This window comes from Mesocricetus auratus, unplaced genomic scaffold (assembly GCF_017639785.1).
Source record: "Mesocricetus auratus isolate SY011 unplaced genomic scaffold, BCM_Maur_2.0 Super-Scaffold_100006, whole genome shotgun sequence".
Classification (NCBI taxonomy): domain Eukaryota; kingdom Metazoa; phylum Chordata; class Mammalia; order Rodentia; family Cricetidae; genus Mesocricetus; species Mesocricetus auratus.
In genome coordinates, this window is record NW_024429190.1 from 99,504,997 (window position 1) to 99,524,525 (window position 19,529).

At 46.5% G+C, this 19,529-nt stretch overlaps 1 protein-coding gene and 1 long non-coding RNA gene across 2 annotated transcripts; one reads left to right on the top strand and one right to left on the bottom strand.

The window, feature by feature from the left end:
• Window positions 1–100: 100 nt before the first annotated feature.
• LOC121140941 lies at window positions 101–17,598 on the top strand. The gene is made up of 2 exons (XR_005877897.1): window positions 101–224; window positions 17,184–17,598. It is a non-coding gene; the product is annotated as an uncharacterized LOC121140941 (long non-coding RNA).
• Window positions 2,297–18,970, bottom strand: Msmb (microseminoprotein beta). The gene is made up of 4 exons (XM_013118784.3): window positions 18,876–18,970; window positions 16,725–16,830; window positions 12,056–12,158; window positions 2,297–2,629 (listed from the first exon to the last, which is right to left on the bottom strand). The coding sequence occupies exons 1-4, from the start codon at window positions 18,876–18,878 to the stop codon at window positions 2,500–2,502; spliced, it is 342 nt and encodes a 113-aa protein (XP_012974238.1). The 5' UTR covers window positions 18,879–18,970; the 3' UTR covers window positions 2,297–2,499.
• Window positions 18,971–19,529: the final 559 nt, after the last annotated feature.

A 19,529-nucleotide genomic window follows, 5' to 3' on the forward strand; every position in this document is an offset into this window, starting at 1 on the left:
TTAGTGCTCTGACAGTTTCGCGAGATTTCCTTCCGCGCCTGCGCAAAGCCTCGTTGGAGGGGTGGGTGGGGGTTATCAACGTGGAGGCCGGTGGTAAAATTCCCCTGTCCCTAATCTGGGTCCTTTTCGTGCCGATCAGTAAATCAAATAGGTATTTTGAAGATGTGCTATGCCGGATGGAGAAATACGCCTAGTGAACTCCACGCACCAAATGCTCGCACAAGGTAGATTGTTATTTAACTGTAACTTTTCAGAAGACACAAAACACCTTATATGTCGCATGACTCCGTTGTTATGGAAATAAAGGCAAATCCTTTAAAAAAAAGCGTTTTGAATTGACACATAGTAATTGTACATATCTATGAGGTACAGTGTTAACTTTCAGTGCATGTAAACAATGTGTAGGGGTCAGATGTAGGTAACTGCTATATTTATCATTTCTTCGTATTGACGATATTGGAAATCATATCAGCTAATTGTTTTTGAAATAGTTAATCTGGGTGTGGTAGCACCGGGCTGCAATCCCAGCACTTGGGAGGAGGAAGCGGGAGGATGGGTATTAAGGCCAGCCTCCACGGCTGAGAGTTTGAGAGATGAGGGAAACAGACATATCGCAGGATTATCATCAGTATAGTTGTCCTACTGTGCTGTAGAATATTAGCTACTGTTTCTCGTACCCAGCTCTACCCTTGCTAAGCAGCAGTCAAATTCTTAAGGACAGGAAGAAATGATGCGTAGCAGGTTCGAGACAAGGCTGAGTGGAGAGTTAAAGTTTACTAAGTTTCCTTATGGTAGGGGGCTGGAGAGACGGCTCGGAGGTTAAAAGCACTTACTGTTCTCGCAGAGGGGCCAGTTTGGTTCCCAGCACCTATGTGGTGGCTCACAATCATCCACAACTCCTGTTGCAGGGACCCAATGCCTTCTGGCCTCCGAGGGTACCAGGCATGCACAAGGTACACTTGTATTTGCAGGCAAAACAGTCATACAAATAAAACCTTTTTCCATTGGGGATCGTGGTGTTTGAATAAGAGTAGCCCTCATAGGCCCATATATTTGAATACTTAGGGATCCGGGCATGGCGCTATTGAGAAGGACTAGGAGGCAAGTCCTTGTTGGGATAGGTGTGGCCCTGTTGGAGGAAGTGTGTCATTGGGGATGGGCTTTGAGGCTTTGTGAGCCCCAACCAGACCCAGTCAGTGCCTTGCGTTTTCTTCCTGCTGCCTGTGAATCTGAATGTAGAACTCTGAGCTACTTCTGCCTGCAATGCTCCCTAACATGGCAATAACGGACTAAACCTCTGAAGCTGTAAGCAGACACCAGTGAAGTGTTTCCTTTGTAAGAGCGGCCATGGTCATGGTGTCTCTTCACAGCAATAGAAACCCTAGCTAAGACAGGCTGATGGAGAGCTCTGAGGTTAGATGCAGATGATGACTGTAGAGCAATCTGATGTTTTTATCTGGTGTTTGTAACTGAGTGAACACTTACAAATGGTGGGTGATGCGTTTTAACTTAGGGGAAATGCTACGAGATTTTTTTTTACAAAGTACTGAGAAAATAAATATCAGGATCAATGCTGTCACACTTTCAGGTGTTTTAGGTGGGCTGTGCATGCCACACATAACTGACACCAGAGCTAGTCCCCATCACCCACAGAAGTCTGGTGTCTGGTTCCCTGTCAACCTGAGGTCTGGAGGACGTCTTCTCAGGCTGCCTCTGACCTGTTCTGACCTTATGCAAACACAGAGGGATGTGGGGACATGGCGGAGAGGACAGGCCTGAGTGAGGGGAAGAGGATAAATGTGAGTACCAGGGGCAGAGAAGGCTGATTTCATCGTGAACACACATACTTTTTTCCACTATGAACCAGAAACAACACAGACAGAAGAGCCTGAATAGCAGAAGTGGTGGAAATGGACATGGCCCCAGAGGAAAGCACACGCATGAAACCCATTTGAGCCAGGGAAAATACTGTAATTTGTAACTGGTATTGTTGGGTTGATTTTTTTAAACATGTTTGGTTTTCTTTTTGTCTCCTTGAAATGTGTGTTTGCTTTATAACATGCATTAAGTTAATAGAAACATAATTGACAAATTTATTTATTTATTTGCATTTTCCAAGACAGGGTTTCTCAGCCAGGCAACATTTAATCCCAGTACTTGGGAGGCAGAGGTGGGCCGATCTCTGTGAGTTCGAAGCCAGCCTGATCTACAAAGTGAATTCCAGGACAACTAGAGCTGTTAATATAGAGAAACCCTGTTTCAAAAAATCATACACACACACACACACACACACACACACACACACACACACACACAAAACAGGGTACAAACAAAACAGGGTTTCTCGGTGTAGCCCTCTGTAGTCCAAGCTGACATGAGATCGGTTTGCCTCTGCCTCCGAGTGCTGGGACTATAGGCCGCAACCACGCCTATGATTGGTAAATTTAAATCATACACATATTCAAATGTTGCTCAGCTTTTGGGCCACTGGAAGCACATTCACAATACCCAGCCTTCAACAAGACAGAACTTCCCTGGGTTCTTCTTTTCCACCACACTGTAGGTGCAGTTCTCTGGGTGGAAAGTCTGCTGACACTTCTCTTTGTCATAGCTCACGGGTGTAACAACTCTGTCAATGAGACAAGACAAGACCTGTTAGAAGGGGGAAACTACTTATTCACCCAGCCCTGCTGCTCAAACATGCTCTGTAGAAGAGGGCCCCACATTTCAGTTGCCTGGGCTCCCCTATCCAAATGCAGTGCTTCCTCGGGCTGAAAGGCCCAAAGTGTAGACTCTGGGCATCCGTACCTGCCCGTGCCATGGAGTCACAGAGAACCTGGGTCCTGTATTCTACACTGCATGCACTGAAGGATGCTGGGAAGTTCTGACAGGCTCAGGGGCAGGTCTGGGTGACTCTGGGACAGCAAAGCTATTACTAGCCTAGCCCTCCACCCTCCCTGTTCAGGGAGTGGTCCACAATAAAGGTGCTGAACTGTGGAAAGGGAAGGGTGGTCCCAGCCCCATGTGGTGTCTGCTCAGGAGAGGAGCTCGCCCAACAACAGGAGCAGAGAGCCATCCCAGGTCTGGGTCGTGGGACCCAGAGAGAAGCCACTGGAAGAAAACCTTCCTGGGAAAACCCGAGGCACATGTTGGGGCACACACATGTGGGGAGTCATTGCCTTTGAAGCCCATCTATAGGCTTGGGATTTAAACTGTCCTGCCCAGAGCCAGACATGGTGGTACGAAGCCCTTGGAGGTAGAGGCAGGAAGATCAGAAGTTAAAACAGCCTCAGCTACAAGGTGAGTCTGAGGCCAGTGTAGGTTACAGGAGCCTTTGTCTCAGCTAAAGGCTGGAGACACATGTTCAGGGGTTAAAGTGCTTGCTGTTCTTTCAGATGATGGGAGTTCGGTTCTCAGCACCTATGTTCTGTGACCCACAAGTGCCTGTAACTCCAATTCCAAGCGAGTCAGCATCTTTTTCTGGCCTTCCTAAGTAATTGCATGTATGTGTATATGCAGCCACACAAACATTCACACACACACACATAAATAATAAAACAAATCATTTTCCCTTTATTTTTGTTTTTGTTATTGTTTGTTTGTTTGAGATGGGGTTTCTCTATGTAACAGTCCTGGCAGTCCTGGAATTCAGCTTTGAACAAAGCTGGCCTTGAACAAAGAGATCCTGCCTCTGTCTCCTGAGTGCTGGGATTAAATTCATGTGCCACCACCACCCAGCTAAAATAAATCTTTTTTTAAAAAAACCAAAGAATAGGGGCTGGAGAGATGGCTCAGTGGTTAAGAGCACTGGCTGTTCTTCCAGAGGGCCTGAGTTCAATTCCCAGCAACCACATATTGGCTTCCCATCTGTAATGAGATCTGGCTCCCTCTTCTGGCCTGCAGTCATACATGCAGATAGCCCATTGTATGCTTAATAAATAAATAATAAAATTTTTAAAAAAGAGTAAAATAAGCTGCCCTACCCAGAGTATATAAAAGCAGCTATTTCAGAGCCTTCTGTAACTATGTCTCAGAATTAAGAAGACCCAGAATTTTATCCTAAAGGAAAAAGACATTCCAGTCCTCTTCCCCAAGTTGTTTGAAGCCATTCGTTGATCTCAACTATCTAGTCCCCAGAACATCTGAATCTGTAGCCCTTGGTGGTATGGACCACCAAGGAAGAAGATGGCAGGACATGTTCTCACAGTTGACCAGGGCGCTGGGCACTCAACCAAAACCCCCGTCATGGTCCAAACCCATAGGAACATTGTCATGTGAACACTGCCCCCCCCCCGTGAAATAATGCCTTTGATGGTAAGGTTCTGATTTGATCCTTCTTAAGACTAACTGCTGGTTACTTGCAGTCTGTAACATTTTGAAGACGTTTGATGAGATAGATAGTACTAATACAGAAATATTAACAAAAATATTAGAGCACAAATTGTAATGTAACCAATAATAGTGGTACACACCTTTAACCCAACACTTTAGAGGAGAAAGCAGGAGATTTACAAGATCAAGGACAGCTTGAGTATATAGTGGAATGTGTCTCAAAAAAACTTTTAAGTGTAATTGAATTTGCAAACTAAGTTAGGAATTTAGTTGTAAAAGAAAAAAATGTATAAAAAGAAAGAGAAGTAAATTATTATCAATTCCAAAAGTGAGTCCATGAGGATGGCAGCCCGTGCCCAGAGAACTCCTCCAGCCCACTGACCACAGAAGCCCACGTCTGTGTTCTCAGCAGCCTGCCAGGCTCTGCACTGCTAGTATGGATGCTGACATCATTGGGACAGCCCCCTCCCACTGCTCTGGGGAGAGGGCCTGCCCCAGGGGACTTCTCAGGACCAGCTGGCTTTCCAGCATCTCTTCCTCCCACTCCCGGGCTAGGTGTGTGAGTTTATGTCTTTTTTTTTTTTTTTTTTTTTTTTTTTGGTTTTTTCAAGACAGGGTTTCTCTGTATTGTTTTGGAGGCTGTCCTGGAACTCGCTCAGTAGACCAGGCTGGCCTTGAACTCACAGAGATCCGCCTGCCTCTGTCTCCCGAGTGCTGGGATTAAAGGCATGCGCCACCACCGCCCGGCAGGGTTTATGTCTTTATTTAAGGAAAATAAGCAGTTTTGCAGCCATTGGTACCTGTACGAGGGAAACACAGTAAAAAGCAATATGTTTACAGTTTCAGTGGTGAAAACTTCATGTTAGAGACTGACAACTCTAGTAGTTGTCTACACCATCTCCTTTTCTCCAGATAGAAGATACCAAAATGTACCAAAGATTTCTTCATCTTATTAATAAAGCTGCTAATAAGCCAAAACGTCTGTCATCCTCGACTGCAGCGTGCCAGACTCTGTTGCTACAAGGTTCCTGGTTTGACTGACAAGATCCCTCCAGATATTTTAGTTGTGAGATAGAAACACAGACACAGTCTGAAGTTAAGAAAGCTTCATTTCCAATGGATCTCATGAGACAAATAAGCTAGAAGACACGATGAATGAATTAATTGAAAATGTATTCTTGGGATCTGAGCATGGTGGCTCACAACTTCAATCCCAGCACTCTGGAGGCAGAGGCAGGCGCATCTCTGAGTGTGAGGCCAGCCTGGTCTACAGAGGGAGTTCCAGGACAGCTGAGACTACACAAAGAATCCCTGTCTTGAAAAACCTTAAAACAAACAAACACAGCAGAGTGACAGGAAAGAAAGAAAATAGTGAGGGCAGACACAGTGGGACACCACTAAATGAAATTAATCCTCCGTTTACTGTGGAAGAAGAGGAGGAAGAAGAGGGTGTTTCGGGAAGGATCCAACCGAGGAAGAAAGGATGAAATGAGCTAGCGTGCAAGTTTCTGACATCTGTGATGATTTGGGAAGAGTGTACCAACACCCTGTTCCATTTTGTTAAGAGAAAGAAGAGTGCATTATTTACTCACTGATAAATCAGTGCTGAAGCTGAAAGCCTGGATATTAAAGCCATGGACCATCTTGTTCTAACTGAAGCTCTCTCTCTCTTTTTTTTTTTTTTTTTTTTTTTTTTTTTTTTGGTTTTTCGAGACAGGGTTTCTCTGTGGCTTTGGAGGCTGTCCTGGAACTCGCTTGGTAGTCCAGGCTGGTCTCGAACTCACAGAGATCCGTCTGCCTCTGCCTCCCGAGTGCTGGGATTAAAGGCGTGCGCCACCACCGCCCGGCGAAGCTCTCTTTAAACAGAAGGTAAGAGAACAAATTAAGACACACAGGCTCTGCTTCCTAAGATTTTGTCACGACAACAAAGATCTCAGCTGTGCTTTCATCACGGTGTGGAGCATGTGGTAGTGGCACGTTGAGCTCAGCTTATCTCCGAGAACCCACAAACCCTGAAGGAGAAGCTCGATGCAGACCTTGTAGATTAGGAGAGGATCACCAGCTGGTCAGAAAAAAACCTCTCAGAATTATATCTCTAAAGAACTTGCAAAAAGATTGCAGTCAAAGCGGAACCATTTATAAAATGGTTCTTGCTCCTAGTCATCTGTCCCAAGATTATTGCAAAGCATCCTCTAACTTGCTTGAAGGCTCACAACAGCAGCGTTATTCTCTAGCAATAAAAGCAGAAGCAACCCAAGTGTTGATCAACACATGATGGGTAAATAAAATGTGATATCCCAGTCTTGTAGAATATCATCCCATATACATGGATGAACCTTGAGAACTTGCTGAATGCAGTAAGCCAGACAGAGAGGGCCAATTTGGAATAGGCAGATCTATAGACAGAATGCACAGTGGAGGCTACCAGGGGCAGGGCAGAGGAATGGAGATCATTGCTTAATGAACAGAGTTTCTGTTGGACTCTTTGAAAGTATTAGAAAGAGCAGTGATAGCTGCACAATATTGGAAATACATGGAGTGTCCCTGAAGAGTGCAATTGAAAATTGTTTACATGACAAATTTGGTGTAATACATTTTGTACCACCAAAAAATATTTTTAAATATTTTAAATGACAAATTTGGTGTAATGCATTTTGTACCACCAAAAAAATATTTTTAGGAGGGATGGCAAGATGACTCAGCGAGCAAAGACCGTTGCTGCCGAGCCTGATGACCTGAGCACAGTTGTCCATGCATGCCATAGCACATGCGTATATGCGTGCACGCGCACATACAGAAAAGGCCAGTCGATGTCATAAACGCCTAAGGGTTAAAAGTAAAGTAGTGGTTGGAATAGATAGCCATCATTTTTACAGTTTCTGTTAGGAAATGTGCCTCTGTCAGTGACGGACAGGTAATGTGTTACTGTGGCAAAGGGTGTGTTACTAGATGCTTATTTATTTTTTATTTTTATTTGTGCTTGTGTATGCCGCATTTGTGTAAGGGGTGGTAGATGCCAGAAGAGTGTGTAAGATCCCTGGAACTACAGTTACAAGTAGTTGTAAGCCACTGGGGAATCAAACTTGGGTCCCTTGGAAAAGCCATCTCTCTAGCCCCTGGATGTATTTTATGATGCAAGCCTGACTTAATATTGTAGAAGAAACTGTGACAAGAGATAGAGAAGGAATTATAGATATCAGGAGATCAGAAATCTGAAACTGGAGTCTTGATGACCTTAGCCCTTTGCTTCCCAAACATCCGATTCCAAGACCTGAGCCTGGAAAGGACAACAGACAAAGGCCCGAACGTCTTCCATGCCCTGCCCCTCAATACCTCTGCCTGGGCCCTCAGCCCTTGAACATCCACAGATCTGGGAAGCATCCGTAGAGGGTGAAAGGGTCAAGAAATTTCCCACACAGAAAGCTTAACCCAAATCTGCATTTTCTATAGAAAAAGCAAGTTTATAAGAACAGCCGACACACAGCTTGGACTGCAGTCTAGGTAATCTCGGGGGAGGAGGAGCTACTTTTGAACAGCATTGGCAAAAAGCACATTGTCCCAGGGTAGAATAGTGCCAAATGGCACAGGCAGCCTGTAAGGAAAAAGAAAAGGCACCTTGAATCTTCACCAAGCACCAGCACTGCCAGCCTCAAGAGGTATAGACTAAGCATGGGGAAGCTCTTAAATGTTTACTGGGTTGGTGACTTTATGTACAGAATCTCACTTAATTCTCATAACCACTTGGAACTGAGCACAGAGACTCAGAACATCCTCTGGCCCGCACAGCTCTCATAAGAGGGAATGAGAGTCAGACTCAAGCTAACCACTTGGAAGTGAGCACAGAGACTCAAACCCTTCCTCTAGCCCACAGTGCTCTCATAAGAGGGAAGGAGAATCAGACTCAAGCTGCTTTGACTCCAGCATCACGTTCCTCTGGCCTCACTAAGGACCAACCTCCCTCTTTTCTGCCCTGGATCCATTGGCAACCACAGAAGAGGTTGCTGTGACAGCACTGATGCCCTGGGGACACTCAGTCACTACAGAGATCTTTTCCCATTCTAGGGAGGAATGGTCCACCTGTCCTCAGCCTGTAGGGTTTCAGCCACACTCCAGAGTCACAGTGACACTTACTGTAAACACAAGGTTAGATATCGGAAGCCACAACATAAAAATAAAAATCAGGATTCCGCTGTGATCTCTTCTCTCTGCCTCACTCATGCCACACCCGCTCTTGCACGTGTAAGGGAGCAGGGACCGTCAGACCAGCTCCTAGAGTACATCACTAGATAAACTTGCTTGTCTTTTAAAAACAAAATTGCCGGGCGTTGGTGGCGCACGCCTTTAATCCCAGCACTCGGAAGGCAGAGGCAGGCGGATCTCTGTGAGTTCGAGGCCAGGTTAGACCAACAGCCTCCAAAACAGAGAAACCCTGTCTGGTAAAAAACAACAAAAAAAATTATTTATTTATTTATTTATTATGTATACATGTTCCGCCTGCATGTGTCTCTGCATGCCAGAAGAGGGCGCCAGATTTCATTCCAGATGGTTGTGAGCCACCGTGTGCTTGCTGGGAATTGAACTCAGGACCTCTGGAAGAGCCGCCAGTACTCTTAACCTCTGAGCCATCTCTCCAACCAAACTTGCTTGTCTTTAGGAAACTGTGTGGGTGTTTAAGAATAGAGATGAAAGTCAAACTTGAAAACAAAATTGAAACCGAGATGGAAGCAAGTAGCTGCCGGTTAATGGGCGGGTGAGTGCAGGTGTTACAAACACACAGTGAAATTTTGTGAGCCTGGAGACACGTATGACAGCGCATATAAACTTTAAGTAAACTATGGTACGTGAGGGAAAATGACCTTCGGAGGGGCAATGCTGTATGATCCTACCTGCACAAAGTTTGATGACAGCAGTCACATGACATGCATAGGAGACAGCGGGTGAGCGCTGCTTTCCAGGGACTGGCAGAGGGCGCTGAGGAGTGAGCGATGGATGAATACGCAGTTTGAGATTTCTAATTCATCCTTTTTTTTTGGAGACAGAGTCTATGTAGCCCTGACTGACCTGCAACTCTCTATGTAGGCCAGGCTGGTTGAGAATTCGTAGAGATCTGCTTGCCTGCCCCTGCCTCCCTCGTGCTGAGATCAAAGGATTACCCGACATGCTTTTAGCTCTTGTCTTCTTTTAAAGATGGAGGTCTCACTGTGTTGCCCAAGCTGACTTAAAGTTCCTGAGCTCAAAGCTGGGGTGGTGGTGCACACCTTTAACACCAGCACCTGGGAAGCAGAGGCAGGCAGATCTCTGACTTCAAGGACATCCAGGTCTGCACAGCAAGTTCTAGTCCAGCTAGAGCCACACATTGAGATAATGTCAAGACAAAGCATCAGATTCCTGAGTTCAAATGGCATTCCTGTCTCAGCTTCTCAGGTCACTGGAGATGGTGAAGGTTATACAACACTGTGCATATATTTAATGAAATTGAAATGGATGCTTAAAAAGGCAAATGCTAAGCGCATCCTTGTGGGGGATGTTGATAATGGAGAGGGCTGGGCAAGCGGGGGCAGAAAGCATATGGAAACCTCTGGACCTCTGCTCAATTTTCCTGTGAATTTAAACTGCTCTTTGGGCTGGAGATACGACTCGGTGGTAGAGTGCTTGCTTAGCAAGTGTGAAGCCCTGGGTTCAACCATGAGCACCAAAAGAAGAAAGAAACAGGGGCCTGGAGAGTTGGCTCAGTGGTTAAGAGCACTGACAGCTCTTCCAGAGGTCCTGAGTTCAAGTCCCAGCACCCACATGACAGCTCACAACTATCTGTAACTCCAGGATCCAACACCCTCACACAGACATACATATAGGCAAAAACACCAATAAAAGAAAATAAATTTAAAAAGAAAGAGAAAAGGGGAAAGGAAGAAAGAAAAAGGAAGGAAGGAAGGAAGGAAGGAAGGAAGGAAGGAAGGAAGGAAGGAAGGAAGGAGCCAAATGGGAACAACAATAAAAATAAATTAACAAGTTAGCTAGCTCAGTAGGTAAAAGCATTTGCCACGCAAACCTGACCCCCTGAGTTCAATTGCTGGAGCAAAGTAAGGTGGAAGGAGAAACTGAGCCCTGCAATTGCCCTCTGACCCCCTCCCACACTCACCCCTAACCCTTCACACTAAAATGTAAGAATACAAGGCTCTAATGCCACATGGAGGGATGCTATCTCAGCCTGGACACATGGGGAAGAACCTAGGCCATTGCTGGGATGATGTGACAGACTCTGGAGTCCCTCATGGAGTGGGGGTGAGGGATTGGGAGGGTTGGGGGGTGGGTAAGGAGGGGAGGGAGAGGGAACTGAAAGTGACATGCTTAAAAAGTTAAATAAAAAATCTGGAAAAAAAGAAGAATACAGGGCTCTAATTCGGTTGGTAGAGCACTTGCCTCGCATGCTTGAAGCTCCGAGTTCAATCCCTAGCACAGCATGAAACTACGCATGTAACCCACACTTGTAACCCAACTTTGGGAGATGGACGATCAGGAGTTTAAGGTCCCCTCAGTACAGAATCAGCTTGGGGCCAGCCAGGGCTACTCAAAACAAAAACAAAACAACAACACCGCCATAGTGCACTGTTATAGCCCCAGTTTAAAGACCAAACTCCATGTTATGAAACACGGTGGGTTTCAGCCTTGCCTTGCTGTGGAGGAACCTATTTTACAAGCGCATTTCATTTAGTCTGTGTTCAGAGGAGGAGGCAGGATGGCTTTGCATTTGTCCTGCCTGTCAACAGCTCCATCCACCCAGCACCACCCTCAAGACGCACTGCTGAGCAACTTTAAGTTAAGAGGATTCTATCCCAGGGGCCCACAAAAGTGTGGAAAGAGAGGGCTGACTCCAGGAAGTTGTCCTCTGACCTCTACACGCACCACTTCCTCTCTGTCACTCACCCAGGCAGGCACTAATAGTGTTTTCTAAAAGGGGGAGGGCTGAGAGGGAACTCCGGACTCCCCCGGGAGCTGCAGTTTGTCTCAGTCCCTGCTGATGGTGCATTCAGCTGTTGGCCCATGTAGACCCCTTCTGTATTCAGTCTGTGTGGCTTCAGCAGGCCAGCTCCTCAACCAGGCGGCTCAGCTTGCCCTGAGGCTCCACCCCAGGTGCACGTACAGCAGATTCTCTTCGCATCTCTGCCTGCCTCCCACCCGCTTCCAATTCTTCCAACTCCGCTGTGTTCTCTGTCAGCTTTTTATAGACATGTAATCCGCATGCGTGCGTGCATGCACACATACATAGATTTACTGTGTGATGTGTAAAGTATGAGCTGAGAGTTAATGGCAGTAATTAAAGTTGTAATAAAGAAAAACATGTTTGGCAGTGACCAGCTATCATGGGAAATTGGGGCTGCTTGGCAAACTGTAGCCCCTAAACCAAATACACAGACACGCATAGATAGACACACACACACTTGTAAATAGATATCATTTTTGATAAAAAGAAATCAACATAGCTTATGAATTTGCTGTTATTGGATAAATTCTGGCCTTGTGGATAGACGCAAACGTGTTTGTCTATGCTTCTCACAATTTGCACACATCACCTCAGCTACACAGGAGACTGAGGTAGCAGGATCTCTTGAGCCCTGGAATTTGACATCAGGGAAACTTAAGGGGACTTTGTCTCAAAATCAAGCATAAAACAAAACAGCGCAGAAACCCCCAACCCCTCCCCCAGCCAGCGGTCGAGACTTACATGCTGCAGCAGCTAATCGCGTCTTCTCTGCAGAAACACTTCTTACAGTCCCTCACCCAGAAAGAGTTGATGGGGTGTTTGCCACCATCAGGATCCACGCACTCTAAAAGGAAGCAAATCCCCAGGTCACACGGCAGGAACAAAGTCCTTGGAGCAAGCCACGGGCACACGACTACATGGCGTCAGAGAATGTTTTTGTCTTCAAGACAGCTAGTGTCAGGGACCTCCAGCCATCAGTCAGCTAGGCTGTATCACGTACTCACAGAGAAGACGTGACACTAGGCCACCTTGCCACCCCTTCTGACATAAAGCAAATTCCAAGTAACAAGCCTGGGGTTTACCAGTCAGTTAAAGATTAGCTTAATTGGAGAAACTACAAGGTCGTCAGGAGACAGGCCGGAGCAGTAGTAAATTGTAATAGATAGGATCTGACCTGCTGTCAGGTTAGCAAACAACATAGGAGTTCCTACCCCCAACCTCTTGCCCTGTAGATTAGGTAGCCAGTCGACACAGCAGACCACCTCTCCCACTGACCTCTTGCCCCTGCAGCTGCAAGCACACCTTCCCCCTTTCCCTCCTCAGTTCTCCTATATAAATCCCCTTGTGATGAAATAAAGTTGTCGCCTTGATCAGAATCCTGTCTTGGCGTCCATTCCTGTATCCCCTGTCCTCCATCTTTCTCCTAGGTGTCCACCAGACCCACGTTGAATGTCCTGCGGGTCGGGACAGGCTAGCACCCAGCACACCACGGCACCTGCCTCTGAGACTGTCTTTATTTCTGTTGGTTGGGTTTTGTTTGTTTGTTTGTTTGTCTTTTTAGACAAGGTATTGCTGTGCAGCCTTGGCTAGTCTGGAAATCACTGTGTAGACCAGGTTGTCCTCCGACTCATACAGAGTCAGCTGCCTCTGCTGAGATTAAAGGCCTGAGCATTCCGATACTGTCTCTTAACCTCCAGCCCAATAATGTTTCCTAAGCAAGCTTAAATCCTTCTAGGTTTTATTTCAGAACAGGTATTGAAGAACAAGTATGCCCTTCCTTTTTAATGAGGTAGCTATTAGGCGTGGCTGCCAACAGGGGCTCAGGCAGTTCTCTCTGGTTCTCCTGAACGAAACGCTCACTTCTCTACTAGTATGGTTTTGTATCAGTGATTCTCAAGGCTGGGTGCACAAGTGAGGCATTGTGGGTACTTAAAAGTCACCCACAGACCGGGGTGTAGCTCATGGTAGACCAATTATTGGGAATGCACAGGGCCCTGGGTTTAGTCTCCAGCACCAAAATAAATGAACAAACCCTGTGTGCCTGATGCCAACCAAAGAACAACAGAGCCGTTATCTGGGGGTGGAGCCCAGACGGCCTTGTTTCCTTCGGTTTTCATTTTTGTGGGGGAGGGGAAGATGGGTGCATCATGTATTTCAGGCTGGTATTGAACTTCCTATGTACCCAAGGATGCATTTTTTAAGATTTATTTTTATTTTATATATATGAATGTTTCTCCTGCATGTGTGTAAGGCTACTGCATCATACCTTCAGATACCAGAGGAGGGCACCAGGTGCTCTGGAACTGGAATTACCAGCAGTTGTAAACTGCTGTGTGGGTGCTGGGAACTGAACCTGGGTCCTCTATAACAGCAGCCGGTGCTCTTAACCACTAAGCCGTTTCTTCGGGGCCTGCACTGGACTCAATCCTCCTGTTTCTGCCTCAAGGATAAGTATTACAAGAATGTACCATCACACCAGCTTTATGTAGTACTGGAATTGAACCGAGAACCCCATACATACTAGGCAAACACTCTACCAGGAGAGCTGCATCCCTAGCCCTCTGCCTTACTTTTAAAAATGTTCAGCCAGGGTGAGAATCTGCCTTAGATTTAAATAATCCAAGTGTGCTTGAAAGTAAACATCATCAGCACTCCCTGGAGCTGCACTGAACACCAGATTTTCATACCTGCTGTCAGAGCCAGTGAACCAAACCTGTCTTGGGATAGTGGTTATCATATTTACTTGTTTGTATTTTTTAATGTATTATTTTTAAATATAAAAATATTATTTAAATTTTTTTAAACTTTTAAATTTTAACGTGTCTTGGTGTTTTTGTTGCATGTGTTTCTGTGTAAGTGTGTCGGATCCAGCAGAAGTGGAGTTACAGACAGTTGTGAGCTGCTGTGTGTGTGCTGAGAATTAAATTCGGGTCCTTCAGCAGAGCAGCCAGTGTCTTAAGGCCTGAACCATATCTCCAGCTCCACAATATGCAGTTTTATACAAGTGTGTCAAGCAGACACAGCCTACTATCACCCAAGGGTGCTCTTTAAGTTCTTGCTTGAGTTTTCCCTGAGTTCGCTCAATAATGGACTGTGGTCTGGAAGTGAATGGCAAATACAGGTTTCCCTTCCCTAAATTTCATCAATTTCTTTTGAAGTTTCATCACAGCAGCAGGATGAAACTAGTACAGTATTAAAGTGCTTGTTTGGTATGTCTGCAAATCTCCAGCAACATTCACACACACACACACACACACACACACACACACACACACTCTATACAAACAACACACACACCCCACACACTCTACACACACACACACACCCCCTACACACACCCTATACAAACAACACACACACCCCACACACCCTACACACACATACCCTACACAAACAATATACACACCCCACACACCCTACACACACACACCCTACACAAACAACACACACACCCCACACACACCCTACACACACAGCCCACACACCCTACACACACACACTACACACACCTTACACAAACAATACACACCCACACACACAGCCCTCCACTCTACAACACCCTACACAAACAACACAACGTCCCCACACCCTATACACACACACACCCCACACACGCTACACACACCCTACACAAACAATACACAACCCCCACACACAGCCCCCCACTCTACAACACCCTACACAAACAACACACAACCCACATACCACATATGCCCTAAACATAACACACACACACACACACACTCTCTCTATCTCTCTCTACACACAACACACAACACATACACACACACTGCATTTAAAGAAGATTGCCAGGATAATCATGTACATTAGAATTTTAATGATGCATTCCATTCTTAGGCATATACCCAAAGGATGCACACTCATACAACAAGGACATCTGTTCCACTATGTTTATAGCAGCATTATTTGTAATAACCAGAACCTGGAAGCAACCTAGATGTCCCTCAACTGAAGAGTGGATAGAGAAAATGTGGTACATTTACACAATGGAGTACTACTCTTGGGAAAAAAAAAAACAATGGAATCCTGAAATTTACAGGAAAATGTATGGCACTATAAGAAACCATCCTGAGTGAGGTAACCCAGTCACAAAAGGACAAACTTGGAATGTACTCAATCATACATGGGTTTTAGACAAAGGATTACCAGCCTATAATCCTCACCACCAGAGATGCTAGGAAACAAGGAGGACCCTAAGAGAGACATACATGGTCCCCCCAGAGAAGGGGAAAGGAACAAGGTCTCCTGAGCAAACTGGGAGCATGGAGAGAGGGGAGAGGATGTTAGGAGAAAGAGAAGGGGAGAAAAGGAAGGGAGAGGAGGACAGGAGAGAGCAGGAAGATCGAGTCTGGGAAAAAATACAAGAGAGCAAGAAAAGAGACACCACAATAGAGGGAGCCAGTATAGGTCTAAAGAGAAATCTGGCACTAGGAAAATGTCCTGAGATCTACAAGGATGACACAAACTAAGAATCTAAGCAATAGTGGAGAGGCTCCCTTAAATGCCATTCCCTGATAATGAGATTGACGACTACCTTATATGCCATCCTAGAGCCTTCATCCAGTAGTTGATGGAAGCAGAAGCAGAGACCCACAGCTGAACACTGAACTGAACTGGAATTCAGTTGCATAGAGGGATGAGTGATGAGCAAAGGGGTCAAGACCAGGCTGAAGAAACCCACAGAAACAACTGACCTGAATAAGGGGGAGTTCATGGAACCCAGACTGATAGCTGGGAAACCAGCATAGGACTGTTCCAGACCCCCTGAACATGGGTGTCAGTTAGGAGGACTGGGCAGTCTATAGGACCTCAGATAGTGGATCAGTATTTATCCCTAGTGTACAAATGGACTTTGGGAATCCATTAACCATAGAGGGATACTCTCTCAGCCTAGACAACAAGGGAAGTTCTAGGCCCTGCTCCAAATGATGTGGCAAACTTTGAAGATCCCCCATGGAAGGTCTCACCCTCCCCGGGGAGCAGAAAGGGGATGAGATCGAGGTTCTTGGGGGGCAGGGGGAGGGAGAGAGAACTGGGATTGACATGTAAAACAAGATTGTTTCTAATTTAAATTTTTAAAAATTGTGTAAAAAATTTAGATGCTGCTTCTTAACCCTGACTACAGGTGAAAATCAAAGAACTTTTAATGTGCAACTCCAGCCCCGGAAGTTCTTATTCAACCGTTCTTAAATAGGGCTTAATTGGGGTGTGTTTCAGAGCTCATCTAGCTAGAATTGAGAGGCACCTTCTTACTGTGTGTGTCCACCAGAACCCTTCTCCCAATGTAGTTTCCAAGGCTTCCTATCTGTCATAAATACCCAGTCATGTCTATAGGTCATTTCTACCAGGCTGCAACGACATTAAAAATACAGGAGAACCCAGGACTTACCACCAGGCAGCTGGTTTGGGAGTCCCTTACGGAATTCAAGAGAGCACACTGCGTTGCATGCTGTCACCAAGGTGGCAAGGAACAGGAGGCTGCCCAGCAGAGACTTCTGTAATGCAGGGAAAGGTTGGGGGTGGAGAATGAGTGACTCTTGAAGGTCATCCTTTACTGAGATCCCTGCTGAACTCTGGCAGGAAGGACACAGTGTGGAGCAACTGTCATGTTCCTCAGCTTGAGCGCTGTGATTACTGTGACACACAGTGTGTCCTGGAACTCACAGTGTAGCCCAGGCTAGCTCTGAACTCAGGGCAATCCTCTCGCCCCGACTCCCAGGTGCTGGGATAACAGGCGTGAGCCACCACAGGAGGCTAAGAAGGCATCTTGTGACATGTGATTGTGACACCTTTCTTGTGACATGTGATTGTGACACCTTTCTTCTTCTCCTCCTGCTTTCTTCTACAGAGACATCCATCCAACTGAAAACTGTAAAGAAATGCGTGAATCTTTCCAAAGGAAGAAGGAATAAAGAGAAAAGAGCCTGGAGTGGTGCCTCCTTGGGAGGCAGCCACAGGAGGATCTCTGAGTTCAAGGCCTGGTGGTCTGTCTGCATAATGACTACAGGGTTACAGGACTACATAGAGAGACACTGTCTCAAAAAAAATCATAAGAAAGAAAAGAGAAAATCAAACATCAAAAGACTACATAAAACCAGCCACATTTTTCACACACACCAAGACTTAAAATGCATTTGTTCTTCATGTTACATTCTTTTTCTTCCATAATCTCCACCTCAAAACCTCTGTATCTGACTTCCAACCCAGCCGGCTGATAGGATTTCTGTGCCTTTACATAGAAAGAAAACCACTCTGCTGCAATGGCCATGCAAGTTTAGAGTCTTCTTTTACTGAGTCCAGAACAAGAGAACCCCAAAGATCCCAAAGACTGAGAGTTGTGCTGGTCTCCCCATTCCTAGGGAGACACATAGACCTGGGCCACTGCGGGATGCAGGCCAAGTATGACAACAGGGTAAAGCAAATGATGCTTTTTAAAATTGCCTGCTGATGGCACAAGTGTCCCCCCTGTCTCTCTCTGTCTCTGTCTCTCTGTCTCTCTCTCTCTCCCGTTCCCTCCCTATCCTCCACTCCCTTCTCCTCTGTCTCTCTCTTCCTCCCTTCCTCTTTAGTCCCCTTCTCTCTGTCTCTCTCTGTCTCTGTCTGTCTCTCTCTCTGTCTCTGTCTCTCTCTCCCTATCCTCCACTCCCTTCTCCTCTGTCTCTCTCTTCCTCCCTTCCTCTTTAGCCCCCTTCTCTCTGTGTAAAAGTAGTGGTTCTTCCTCACGAAGCTACTGAGGAGAAGACAATCTCAAGCTCGCTAACAGCAGACAGGACTGATGTGTCTGCTGCTCTCCTGTGGGAGCCCCGCAGGAAGGGACCCACACTGACTGCTCACACAAGCACATGAACTCAGGGAGCCTGGGATAAAATCGTGCTTGACGATTCTGCTTCAGCCGGCCTTCAGCCATGGGATCAAGACTCCCAGGGGATGCTGAGATCCCAATCTGAGGACAACCCGAGTCCTCTCTCCCTGCAATCTGATTTGCGCTCCTCCCTGCTGCAGACAGCAGCCATGTACCCGATGCATGAGGCACAGGAGACTGAAGGAAACTGACTCTTGCTGGGGCTTCTAGGTGACTTGACTTTGTGACCAGCTTGGGTGATGAAGACTGACAGTGTCCCCTTTGTTAAGTATCTGCTCCTGGGCAGGAGGGCCCTACTCTCCATAACCAAGGGTCAGGGGCTTCAGAATCTTAGTGAGGGAAGGGTGCTGTTAGCCCTGCAGGCTCCTGAGTTCACTCCAGGCCTTGTGGGAGGTGGTGGGAGGAGGGGTCTGAGTGCAGACAGGGAGGACACCACCGCTGCTCTTCTCCTCCTCCAGCTCTGTCTGAGGAGGTTTCACTGCGTCCATTCGTCATGAGGTGAGGCGACCCTTCCTGAGGCCCTCTGCACCCTCATGCCTCCTTCCCAGCTCTGCTTCCTTCCTCTCGTCCTCCTGTGAGGATCCCCATTCGTTCCGAGTCTGGCTCATAGAGAAGATGCTGTGAGAAGACCCATTGCAACTAAAGACTGAAGTCCTATGCGTGAAGTCAGTCACCCACCATTGTGAGACGCGGGAATCCTTGCAGGCAGCACCTCCAGCGAAGCCTCAGGAAGAGTGAGCTCCGGCTCCTATTTATACAGGTGAGAATGGCCACACAAGGATTTCTTGGAAAGACTCTGTTCCAGGAACACAGTGTTTACAGAGGGCAGAGCAGGAAGTTACGATTTCTATTGATTTGAGTTTTTCATCTATTAAGCCTCTACCCAAATGTGTTCACCACTCCCTCACCCCTGACAACTGCTGCCCTTGGTTTTAGAGCAGAGACGGAAAGAACTGTCCTTGGGAGCCTTTATCTTACGATGGCAGACTTCTAGACACCGTCCATGATCTTTCCTAGCTCACAGACAACGAAATGAGGGCTCAGGAATACGACCCACAACAGCCAAGTGCCAGGCTGTGTTTGGGAAGACATAAGGTTAGGCCAGCATGTCAGCCTGGCTGACCAGGGAGCTGAGGCTCGGGAGGGGGTGGCCTCGGGGTTCCATGTGGGAAAGCACAAACGCATGGCACGTCTTCCATGGGCAGCACCAGGTTTCTTGTGACAAGCCGCATGCTTAAATCTCTCTAACTACCCAACATTCTCCTGAATGTTTAGTCGTTGTCTGCTTCCTCAAGGGAGCCTTCTTCTCTTTGTTCAGTAGTGACCTCCTGA

Coding starts and splice junctions, on each gene's coding strand:
- Msmb (XM_013118784.3), bottom strand. Junction 12,159..16,724: donor CCCAAACCAGCTGCCTGGTG/GTAAGTCCTGGG, acceptor GCTTCCTTTTAG/AGTGCGTGGATCCTGATGGT. Junction 2,630..12,055: donor GCGATTAGCTGCTGCAGCAT/GTAAGTCTCGAC, acceptor TCTCATTGACAG/AGTTGTTACACCCGTGAGCT.